The sequence below is a fragment of the Protomyctophum bolini genome, assembly GCF_963924005.1.
Source record: "Protomyctophum bolini genome assembly, chromosome: 9".
Classification (NCBI taxonomy): domain Eukaryota; kingdom Metazoa; phylum Chordata; class Actinopteri; order Myctophiformes; family Myctophidae; genus Protomyctophum; species Protomyctophum bolini.
This window is the reverse complement of record NC_137870.1, coordinates 45,651,829-45,665,039: the sequence shown is the minus strand read 5'-3', so window position 1 is coordinate 45,665,039 and position 13,211 is coordinate 45,651,829. Positions and strand designations below refer to the sequence as shown.

Here is a 13,211-nt window from a genome sequence, read left to right as displayed (position 1 = left end):
GACGGTATAAAATGACCAATTGAGATCATACCCATAATAGCTTGAGTTAATTTCAGTACATCCAGAGGAACGTTTGCCAGGAGAAAATGCTGTGTTCTGCGGGAGACAGACTATGGTCAGACGGAGCATTGGTTCGAAGGAGCATTGGGAGTCGGGAGAGGGTTGGGGTTAGGTTTGGGTGTGCTGCCCCGGGGGAGGTTAGGGTGAGGGTGAGGGTTGGGGTTAGGTTTAGGTGTGCTGCCCCGGGGGAGGTTAGGGTTAGGGTTTGAGGTTAGGTTTAGGTGTGCTGCCCAGGGGGAGGTTTGGGTGAGGGTGAGGGTTGGGGTTAGGTTTGGGTGTGCTGCCCAGGGGGAGGTTAGGGTTAGGATGAGGGTTGGGGTTAGGTTTGGGTGTGCTGCCCCGGGGGAGGTTAGGGTTAGGGTGAGGGTTTGAGGTATAGGTTGTCGTTCGGACCAGTGCTCCGTCGGAACCAAACACATGAACCCGTGTTATACAGTGTCTCTTGTTGATGCAGAGACAGTCATGGTGGAAAGACTTTACTGTTCAAAATGAGTTGATAGCACAGGCTAGCCTCTTCACATACTAGAGCATGTCTGAAATAAATGTCAGAGCTGAAAATTATAGACTTCGGGTCCACTTTCCCTGAGCAGACTTCTGCAGCAGAGTAATAATATAATCGTGGACATTCATCTGCATCGTAGTTGTTCATTATGTTCATTATTACGACTTGGATTTAGGAACAACTGCAGCGTGACTGAGAAACGCTTCTTCTCCAGACATAATAACTGCATCTGTTCTTTCCTCCCGAGATCATAAAGTAGTACTTCATCTGCTCTGTGCGGTCTGTCTGAGGACATCAGAGAGACATTATGATTCTGTCTGAGGACATCAGAGAGACATTATGATTCTGTCTGAGGACATCAGAGAGACATTATGATTCTGTCTGAGGACATCAGAGAGACATTGTGATTCTGTCTGAGGACATCAGAGAGACATTGTGATCCTGTCTGAGGACATCAGAGAGACATTGTGATCCTGTCTGAGGACATCAGAGAGACATTATGATTCTGTCTGAGGACATCAGAGAGACATTATGATTCTGTCTGAGGACATCAGAGAGACATTATGATTCTGTCTGAGGACATCAGAGAGACATTATGATTCCGAGGCGTCTCTTCCATGACTATAAATTCATCTTAAAGGTACTTGGAAGGTAATGAACTGGGATCTTTTAATAAAAAAAAAACAGCTAATCTACAAGCTCGACACAACATCACAGGTTGCAAAAGCCATGAGTTTTCTCAAGCCACAGAGCTCATAATTGTGAACATTTTGGACGCATATGCACCTAGAACTTAATCTGTTGCGACTCACAAAATACATTTAGGAGTACCTGTGCGACTGTCCATAACAGTTTCTGTGGTGCATGTCAAACTGGGGGGCCTTCATATTTCCCTACTATGCATTTGTACGAATACTTTCATGTTATAGTGCTGATATCTCACAACGGGTAAGGACTGGTATTTATAATTCAGATTCTGTGCTTAAAATAATGGATATCGATATTTCTGGAAATCTCATGACCATGGGGAGTGGGGAGTCGGTGAAGGGACAGAACAATCAAAGGGAGTCTTAATCCATTTTGTGCGGGAACCCCTTTTTGGTGTCAGCATTATGCTGTGCTTTAGCTATATTGAAAAATAGCAGACCTACAAGCTCGTAGCGCGCCACCGAGTGGCGCGCTACGAGCGTGTAGGTCTGATATTTTTGAAAAGTCGAAGAACGACTGACATAGAAACATAGCTTTTTCAGAAAACTGTCAGGATGTAGAAGACATTTTTAGAATCTGATCTCAGGTCAGAATGGAAAACTGTCAGGATGTAGAAGACATGTTTAGAATCTGATCTCAGGTCAGAACGGGTTAATAGGAGGAGGACAGAGAGCAGAGTTGTACCGTATGTCTCCCAGTTAATGATCTTCTGCTGAAGCACCTTCGCCAATTATACACTTCATTGCCTTGGAGAGTACATGTGTCGCTATATGCACACGCACGCCGCGCACACACACACACGCACGCACACACACACACACACACACACAGACACACACACAAACACACACGCGCCACAATGATGAACACTAATGACATCACAAGCACACGCATTACTACGCATTAGGCACAGTTTCGACTTTCGAGCAATCAAAGCCAGCCGTCCACTTTGATAAGAGGCACGAGTACTTTTCACAGTCTATCCCATTTTGGGCGGGAACCCCTTGTGGCGTTAGCATTATGCTATGCTTTAGCTATTGAAAAATAGCAGATCTACAAGGCTACGAGCTTGTAAGTCTGCTGTTTTTGAAAAATCGAAGAACGACTGACATAGAAACATAGCTTTTTCTTAAAACTGTCAGGCTGTATAGAAGACATTTTTAGAATCTGCTCAAAATGGGCTATATGGAAAAGTCCGAATCCATTTCAGTATAAGGTTCTGTTTCCTGGTGCTTGTATAGATCACCAAATGAGGCTGAGAACATGGTGACAAGGACAGGTGTACAACACTCGGCAATTAAACAACCCTGTGCAGGCGTTGGCCTCGTGCAACAGCATTCTGGTGTTGATCTCATCTTGGCAAGTTGACGTATAATGTTTGCTCTGCACCAGTTTTGGATGGTGTTGCTCTAATCTTGTTTATTCGTATACCGTGTTATACCCAAACCGATAATTATCCTGATAATTATAGAGGAGATTACGAGGCGATAACACACAGGATATAATGTAGGTCAACGTCAACATCAGATTATGCTCAGGAACAGAGATTAATCGACGGAGGGAATTAGCCGAGAGAGGGACACAGACAGAGGGAAAACAGAAGGTCTCTATTCTTCAGCCAAATCCTGACAGGCGTGAAGAACAGCCAAAAACCCTGCTTACATGATTGCTTTAGCTGGCAGGAGCAAAATGAACATGCACGCACGCACGCACGCACACGCACACGCGCACGCACGCACGCACGCACGCACACACACACACACACACACACACACACACACACACACACACACACACACACACACACACACACACACACACACACCTCCTGCTGCAGCTAAAGCAGTTTGTGTGTGTGTGTGTGTGTGTGTGTGTGTGTGTGTGTGTGTGTGTGCGTGCGTGCGTGCGTGCGTGCGTGCGTGCGTGCGTGCGTGCGTGCGTGTGTGCGTGTGCGTGCGTGTCACACACAAGAGCTGTGTGTCATCTGCAGGAGTGACACCTCATTAGTGGACTTCTGGAATGTAAAAAAATAAAATATAAACAAAAAAGCCCACTTGTTTCACCCAGACTATAACTGATCTGTCAGGTATAACCACGCCGACATTCCTAAGAAAAACATCATTTCCAGCTCTTCTGTCAACCTATAGCTTATACATGCAGGGCAACAGCGCTGTTGTTGGTGGTCCGTTAGGTGGTCCGGGCAGACATCATGCATTGGTGCAGCCCTGCACCCCCCCATTCAAAACGGGAACCCCTTTTGGTGTTTCAGGCATTATGTTATACTTTAGCTATTGACTAAGAAAGGAAAGAGGCCGCACAGCTCGTAGTCACGATGCCATGAAATGTATTTTTGCCTTCTTCAGGGTATGCCCTTCAGGGTATGCCCTGAAGAAGGCAACCTGTTTGTCGAAACGTTTTATCTCCTGTGGTCAGCAGCACCTCCCCACTACTGGTGTGCGCTCCTACCTTTTTGTTTGTTTCGAATACTTTAGCTATTGGAAAATAGCAGATCTACAAGCTCATAGCGCGACATAGACCTAGAGTGCCACGCTATGAGCTTGTATAGGTCTGCTATTTTTTTTTCTTTTTTCGTGAAAATGTGGCGCAAACCTTATTATATATTCTTTCACAGCAAACGTTTTTAACTCAAATCTTTCACTTCTGGGGGGGGTCCCTGGAACAACATATTTTTCGATGGGGGTCTGCGATCTAATTTAGATAATTCTGTGGGTCCTTGAGATGAAAAAGGTTGAGCACCAGTGAACATAGAAACATATTTTTTTTAAGGAAACTGAATCGGCCTCAGGTTGAAATTGGCTAAACAATACCTGCTATTCCATCAAATCTACGATACACGTATTCTATTCTTAACAACATGAACCACACACTCACTATTCATACCATGTGATATATTCGGAAACAGTCTTGCCAAAGCGCCAGCGCTCGCCCAGCAGTCTTCTGTCACCCAGGCAGATGCGTGCACGCTTCTCGCCCTCAGGTGTCTTACTGGTTGATAGATATACAGTAGCTTGACAGGAAACGGGGAGAGAGATGGGGGGAAGACACACAGCAAAGTTTGTCGGGACCGGGACTCAAACCCGCGACACACTGTCATTGTGCAGCCAAGGTGCCTGGACCAGGTCGACTTCACCCATTTTCAATCTATCTTTTAAGTGGTCCTCACTAATAAATAAAATGGTACCATATCATGAGCATTAATGAGGACCAATTATATTAATATGCATGAAATAGAATTGCCAATTGGATGAACCCTGTTGATTTTGGTTCCCCGCATGACCTGTCTTCTATTATAGCACCTCCTTTAGGCCAAACCTTCCATTTACAAGTCATGGGTATCGAAAATATCATGAGCAGATTGCCATGCAACTTGCTGAACATATTCATGCGTGTGTGTGTGTGTGTGTGTGTGTGTGTGTGTGTGTGTGTGTGTGTGTGTGTGTGTGTGTGTGTGTGTGTGTGTGTGTGTGTGTGTGTGTGTGTGTGTGTGTGTGTGTGTGCGTGCGTGTTCATATTTGAAAGCCTCTGTAATGTCCATATAAATCAGTTGTTAGAGGCCTGCAGGATGGCCCAAGGCATTGGCAAAATGCTGTTCAGTGTCTGCAATAATTTCCAGTCACCAAATATGGAGGAGGAGATGCTTCCTGTACCCGTGATCTGTATCCTTCCTGAAGCACTTTTTCCACAGTTTTCCAAGTTTGTGCATCTACTATTGTGCATAGTAGAGTTTGTTGCGTGCGTGCGTGCGTGCGTGTGTGTGTGCGTGTGCGTGCGTGTCACACACAAGAGCTGTGTGTCATCTGCAGGAGTGACACCTCATTAGTGGACTTCTGGAATGTAAAAAAATAAAATATAAACAAAAAAGCCCACTTGTTTCACCCAGACTATAACTGATCTGTCAGGTATAACCACGCCGACATTCCTAAGAAAAACATCATTTCCAGCTCTTCTGTCAACCTATAGCTTATACATGCAGGGCAACAGCGCTGTTGTTGGTGGTCCGTTAGGTGGTCCGGGCAGACATCATGCATTGGTGCAGCCCTGCACCCCCCCATTCAAAACGGGAACCCCTTTTGGTGTTTCAGGCATTATGTTATACTTTAGCTATTGACTAAGAAAGGAAAGAGGCCGCACAGCTCGTAGTCACGATGCCATGAAATGTATTTTTGCCTTCTTCAGGGTATGCCCTGAAGAAGGCAACCTGTTTGTCGAAACGTTTTATCTCCTGTGGTTAGCAGCACCTCCCCACTACTGGTGTGCGCTCCTACCTTTTTGTTTGTTTCGAATACTTTAGCTATTGGAAAATAGCAGATCTACAAGCTCATAGCGCGACATAGACCTAGAGTGCCACGCTATGAGCTTGTATAGGTCTGCTATTTTTTTTTCTTTTTTCGTGAAAATGTGGCGCAAACCTTATTATATATTCTTTCACAGCGAACGTTTTTAACTCAAATCTTTCACTTCTGGGGGGGGGTCCCTGGAACAACATATTTTTCGATGGGGGTCTGCGATCTAATTTAGATAATTCTGTGGGTCCTTGAGATGAAAAAGGTTGAGCACCAGTGAACATAGAAACATAGTTTTTTTAAGGAAACTGAATCGGCCTCAGGTTGAAATTGGCTAAACAATACCTGCTATTCTATCAACTCTACGATACACGTATTCTATTCTTAACAACATGAACCGCACACACTCACTATTCATACCATGTGATATATATTCGGAAACAGTCTTGCCAAAGCGCCAGCGCTCGCCCAGCAGTCTTCTGTCACCCAGGCAGATGCGTGCACGCTTCTCGCCCTCAGGTGTCTTACTGGTTGATAGATATACAGTAGCTTGACAGGAAACGGGGAGAGAGATGGGGGGAAGACACACAGCAAAGTTTGTCGGGACCGGGACTCAAACCCGCGACACACTGTCATTGTGCAGCCAAGGTGCCTGGACCAGGTCGACTTCACCCATTTTCAATCTATCTTTTAAGTGGTCCTCACTAATAAATAAAATGTTACCATATCATGAGCATTAATGAGGACCAATTATATTAATATGCATGAAATAGAATTGCCAATTGGATGAACCCTGTTGATTTTGGTTCCCCGCATGACCTGTCTTCTATTATAGCACCTCCTTTAGGCCAAACCTTCCATTTACAAGTCATGGGTATCGAAAATATCATGAGCAGATTGCCATGCAACTTGCTGAACATATTCATGCGTGTGTGTGTGTGTGTGTGTGTGTGTGTGTGTGTGTGTTCATATTTGAAAGCCTCTGTAATGTCCATATAAATCAGTTGTTAGAGGCCTGCAGGATGGCCCAAGGCATTGGCAAAATGCTGTTCAGTGTCTGCAATAATTTCCAGTCACCAAATATGGAGGAGGAGATGCTTCCTGTACCCGTGATCTGTATCCTTCCTGAAGCACTTTTTCCACAGTTTTCCAAGTTTGTGCATCTACTATTGTGCATAGTAGAGTTGTGTGTGTGTGTGTGTGTGTGTGTGTGTGTGTGTGTGTGTGTGTGTGTGTGTGTGTGTGTGTGTGCGTGCGTGCGTGCGTGCGTGCGTGCGTATGGAGACAACAGAACACACAGACACACACAGGCAGGCTGGAATCACACGTGTGGTCACATTTCATCATAATTACTTGACAATGTCGAGGCATTACACCAATACATTTGTTGTAGGGATTTGGCATCTATGGGGGGAAAATGAGAAGGATGCAGACTTGTTGTTTAGTCATGTCACTACTCTCAGAACATTAAAGTTAGACATGACTTTAATGTAGAAATATTTCACTACTGAATCCCTTACCTTTTCAATGTTTTGGTCCCTCTGCACCTCCACATCTGGGAAACTCTATCCCAAGCATAATCTACACTACAGTAAACTTCAAGTTGGGATCTTTTTCATTGAAGTCTTGAACTCATACAATTCATCATGTCGCCTTCAAAAAGACAGAATATGCCTTCACCCTTCAGTGTCTTAGAACATTAAGATATTTTATCAATAATAATTCTCTATGGGATTATACATTTTAGAGTCTACCGTATGGATTGTTGAAAGACGTGAAAATGATTCTGTCAAATTGTCTAACAGTAGTAGGAACAAATGAAAGGCATTTTGACAACAGAGAGTAGTGCAGTCCGTTTCTTTTTGGAGAGTATGAGACTACCGCATCCGTTAGCTGTAGTGCATCTTGTTTTCCATGTCTGCAGCGTTTATTGGGTTTTGAGGGATGCCCCTACCTCGGGCCTGCTGTGCTAAAAAATGCCCTCAGCCATGGACTCACTGTCACTTTGATACTCGCTTTACTGATAGTCAGAAAAATGAATTCACACTGCATTGATTAGTGTTAATAATAAACACCCACACAAACACGCACGTGCACACACACAGCATACACCATGATATTCTTTTTTACATTAGAATATTAAAACTTTTAATGTTTGCTCTACCTTTTGTTTTATATAATTGAATAGACATTCTATATATGACAAATATTTGCACTACGCTGTGGATGGCCTAGCATACAGGTCTGATGGGAGTGAAACTCTACGTAAACTACAGTATACACATTTTATTTTCCAACCTGATTATTTAAAGGAATTAAAAGGACACCAGTGGTTGGATTTGTAATCGGTTTATTTCTCATCAATACATGTGTGCTTTCATTCAACAAAAATAATTCTCTGCTTTCAGAACAAATCAACATCTTTTTGTTTACCAAATTATAAATAGCTTACTCAAGCCTCAAACTGAACATTCATCATTGTCTTCAGATGGTTCAGACTCATTATCAACACAGCACAGATTGTTTGAAAGGCAACTTGGTATTCTTGTAACCTACCCACAAAGCCTCTCCAAAGGAAAGTTTCAGCAATTGCCAGATCTTGAATGGCAAGAAGTTCATACATTAGCTTAGGTATCGTCAAACTAGATCTGTGATATTGATTAGACATGAACACAGACAGTTATCATTTTCCGGGCAGGTTTCGGGGGTACGGTCAGGTAACAGCAGTGACGTTTAAGCAGCTGTGGCGAAGCCAAGGCGGTTGTTGGTGCGGTCGTAAACGGAGTAGTACTCCCTGAGGAACACATCGCCAAAGATCCACAGTGGCTGTCCGGTACGAGAGGGCAGATAGGTGGCGCTGATGCCCACCATACACATCTGGTATCCATTCTGGTAGTGCTACGGATACAGATGGAGACAGGATAAGATGTGAGTTTTCCAGATGTATTATGTGTTGGCTTGCATGCATGCGCTCACACAAACAGAGACACTAATATAATGTACATTCTGGGGGGGGGGGGGGAGATGAACTTACCTGCTGGATGTAAGCAGAGGGAGGCAGAGGGAAGGAGACCCCGCTGATGACGAAGGTGAGAGTTGGCAGGTTGTACACCGCGTTACAGTTCACCGTGTACTGGAAAACAAGATTATGACATCATCAGGTAAGGGTTATATAAAAAAAAAAACCTCACCACCATGTTTAGAATGTAAGTGTGCTCCTACCATTACAAGGATGACGAAGGAAATCCAATATAATAGTGTCATTCTTTCGTGCGTGTCCTTACCATTCCATACTGGCTCTGCTGGGCTCCAATGGCCTGCATGATGTCTCCAATCACCTGGCGAGGGGCAGTCAGCTGGGAGGTACCAGTGTCAACGATGGCCTGGCAGCCCGAAGAGCACCAGCCTGTTTGCTGGCCATTAATTGCGAATCTGCAGGGCACCACATCCATTGGAATGCCATTAGAAATAGAATGCACAATGGTGGAGAACGCTCAAAGGAACATGTGAGCGAAAATATAATGTACAAGTAACGTCTAATCTAGATTCTAGAGAGCACAACACTATATACTGTAGCATTCAAGCAGACATGTAAGATTGACTTTTTTTGTCTGCTGTTCATTCTGATGGAATCTTATGGGAAAATGAAAACAGTACAAACCCATTAACACCAATCTGCCAGTAGGTTTCGGAAGTGACAGGAGTCCAGTAGATCTGGCCCTGGTACTTGCTCTGGTCCACTCCTCCAAAGGACAGCTCGCTGCCCTGCTGTCCTCCCCTGGACAAGACAACATCCCACAGCTTAGCGGCAAGCTTTATGTGTCATTGTTATGGCAGGTGTGGTGTGTATTGTATATGGTGTTATATTATGTGTTTTACTTAAGAGCACTGTTAATTTTGTGTACAGTGCATGCTGCTTGGATACCTGGAGAGGTAGAAAGCGAAAATGTTGTTATTCAGCAGGTTTTGACTGATCATGTTGTCCATGACGGGGGTCTCTCCTCCGGCTGAGATAGAGGGGTAGGCCAGGCCCATGATACCATCAAACTTGGCCACAACAAAGTTCTGACCTGGCTCGTTAGTGCTCAGACCAACCTCTTGGTTGGTGATCACAATGCCGCCGATCTATAGGGTACACAATACACATCACAAAGTAAACAACTAACAACATCAAGATCGAAGGGATTCAGTCGGGTACAGAAGTACTAAATGTAACATCTAAACACCCTATCAAGAGGAAACCTCCCTGGTCACGGGAGTTATTAGGCTTCCGGACTTCAGCCAGGGCTACTCGGCTACACTAATTTTGTTGAACTGATTTCGTTGTTATACTTTTATGAATATATTGCATTAATGCTAGTGGAATGTTCAGATAATTTAAGCTTATTTTTTATTTTAATTAATGCCCAGTGTGTGTGATTACAGTGGCAGTGTGAGTATATATTTGTGAAATTGTGAATCTCTGGAACAGACACCCTTTTGTGGGGTTTAGTTACGACAGTTATCCATGGTTACTTAAACTCACATTAACGGTGTCATATCCGAAAACTCCAGAAAGGCTTCCAGCTCCATAGGGCAGGTAGAAAGTCTGGCCGTTGGCAGAGTAGGTAGAGGACTGCTGGGGGTTGAACTTGGTGTGGGTGTCTGGAAATAGCAGAGGTCAGAATTATCAAAAAGGTAGCTCTCCACCAAACAGGCTACTATACAGACTGGCTGAATTAAGTCAGGAGATCAGTTGCATATCTCCCGTCACATGAACCACAGAGACTGTTGGTATTCTTGTAATTCATTTCAACATGCAAATTCCATGACCCTCTCTCTGCACGTTAGCCAATGCTCATCAAAGTCCAATAATGGACAGCATGCATGTCTTTACGCAATGACAGAAATACAAGTTCTCTAATCTGAGTCCAACAGTTTCCAACTTTCTGATAACATCACATGAACATGTTTTGAAGTTCAAAGTTATAGATAGATGATGCTCGTGGGCTTATTTTGATTGGTTTCAGCATTTCCAATACAGTTTGTACTCACTGCAGGCCTGAGTGTTGCACTTAACGGAGTCAACCCACAGGTTGGAAGATCCAGTGTCAAACAGCACCTGGAAGGACTGAGGGGGAGTCCCAATGCTGATGGGTCCATAGTAGGTGGTCTGGTGGGAGCACAACACACGTGTTAGGGTTACAGACAGACAGACGAAGGAAAACTACACATATTGTATACTTGGTTGGCTAATTATTCTCTGTAATACTGTATGTGTTTGACCGACCGTACGGTACAGTCATCGACCTACTGTAGTCCTATAGTCTGTCAGGGTTCCTGATTCTTGGAAATGCCAAACATTTAGAACACTTTCTTTTTTAATATGGCCACAGCGATGTGGACTGACATCCATCACACTTTTCAATTATAAATGTGTGGAATTTGTGACACATCAAACCCTAAGTAGGCTATACTGCAATAAATGACAGAAATTCCAATTGGGCATATTATTGCATGTTGTTCTGTGCATTTCTCAAAAGGAAAGACAGATGCGATTGCAGTATAGGTAGTGTTTATATGAAAGACAGTGGTTTTCTTACATCAGCATAGTTGTTGATGTACATGTTGGCGGAGCCAGCAAACTAATTTCCCTGGGGGTAGTACTTCAGAGCGGGGTCCTGATAGGGCACCTCGATGCCCTGCTCCCTCAGTGCCTGGCGCATGGACTTATGCTTGGTCAGAGGAATCCTGGGAGAGAGAGGGCACAACAAACAAACAAACAAATATGTTTGGTATCAAACGTTTCCAGTGGCACGTAAAAAGGTACAGGTATACTCAGAATATATAGAAATAAAGCAGTTCCTTACCTGTGGATGCCCTCGGCAAACACCGCACCGACTAGAAGGAGAATAAGACACTTCATGTTTCTCCCCTGTATCTCACAGCTCTCCAGGTTGAATACACCTCAGTCAGGCGTAGAACAGGCCTTATATATTTGATATCAGACCCTTATCAACTCCCAAATCATATCAGCTGCAAAGGTGTTCTTTCCGACTCTGAATATGTTATTTGCCTTTGAAGGCAAATAACACATATAGCACTCCTTTTAACATATAGCACTTTATGCATCTTTGTGATAATGTCCTGTCCATTTCAGCTGAATGGACAGGACAGGTTGTGCCGTTTGGGAAACAAGCTTGTAAATATCTGGATACCCCATGTACTGTAAATAAGACAAGAGAGACCCTACGGCTGTGCCGTTTGTAAATTACAGTAGCTAAGAGAGACCCTACGAGTGTGCTGTCTGTGGGTGGAACAAGCTTCTCAATTTTGCTTTCTTGCCATGAACTCCTGTTTTCATTGTCAAACGTCAGTAGCATTACAAAGTTACCGGTATAGACAAAAACAAAAACAAAAGTAAAAAGTAAGTTTGTCTTATTATGTTATGCCAGCGCCGCTCTTCCAAAGCTGTACATTCTGTTGTGATCCCAGTTGTTTTTGCTCAAACTTAGTTTGAATGTCCTTGTTTGTAAATCTACTAAAATGCCCAGTCAGCACAGTTAGTTTCCAGGTACAACGCCACATTCATAATAACAGCAAGGTCAAGCCTAGAGATATGACCGTGACTTCAACTTTTCCACAAGTGGAAAATGATAATATCAGCAGCACCTTGAACACACAGTCTTATCAAACTGAAAAACTGTTAATAGTCTTATCAAACTGTTAATATTAGAGTGCCACACTACTGTATATTTGATATTTTGCAGGTGTTGACAGTTGACACTAAGGCTTGCCCACTGGCACCTGCCCCTGGCAGGTAAATATAACCTTCGGGAAGGTGTAGTTTGCTTCCAGGCTGCCCGACCAGGCATGTGCTTGTTTGAGAGCGGACGCAACTGTCTAAACAACACCAGATATCTGCTAGTGCTTCAACACCTGAACGTGGCCAGAGTGGAATGTAAAATAACCGCATTTTTATACCTATAATGTGCTGTTTTCACTGTTGATACACAAATAACAATAATAATAATAAGTGTGGAACCACGTGAATTTAGATATTAACTGGAACTGCCGCCCACTTCCTAAACCCTAGGTGTCTCCCCCAGGGGTCTAAACACGGCCCCCTCCTGTTTTCCCTTTACACCGAAAACAGCTAATCTACACACATGTTGCAACCCAGCGTGTTGTGAGCTTATAGATGAGCTTTTTTCTGCAAATAGAATAGGGGCATTAGGGTTAGGCTTATTGCAATGGTTGACACATACAGTACACTTGATATTGATGTTGATTCCTCATCCATACCCTCCCAACAACACCTTCTGTGTGATCAGGTTGAGTTTTTCATCACTGCCTGTTCGGGACAGCCCGTACTGTGCATGTGTAGGAGGTTAAACTCTTACGGATATGTTTTGCCCAGGGTTAGCAAATAGATTAGATAACACCGTCTGTAGCCTACTGTATATGGCATGGTCTCCATTGCGATGCAGTCAGTATAAACATCCATAGGTAATATAGTGTGGAGTGTGCTGTCCTCGGTGGGAAAGCTGCAATGCAGCATTTCTCTCGAGTTTCACACATTGTGAGAACCAACTGCTGGTAGAGCAAAGAGCTTGCCTGGAACTGATGATGTAGAGATGAGATAGAAACGAATCAAC

General features: G+C 43.8%; 1 protein-coding gene across 1 annotated transcript; it reads right to left on the bottom strand.

Annotated features, from left to right (window-relative positions):
• Positions 1-8,307: 8,307 nt before the first annotated feature.
• LOC308320802 (gastricsin-like) lies at positions 8,308-11,479 on the bottom strand (the record flags this gene model as incomplete). Its single annotated transcript, XM_080771480.1, is given in 10 exon segments — positions 8,308-8,472; positions 8,609-8,707; positions 8,859-9,006; positions 9,236-9,352; positions 9,500-9,699; positions 10,100-10,218; positions 10,609-10,726; positions 11,157-11,198; positions 11,202-11,304; positions 11,424-11,479. Coding segments are annotated over 10 exon segments (1,167 nt in total).
• Between the last annotated feature and the right edge of the window lie 1,732 nt (positions 11,480-13,211).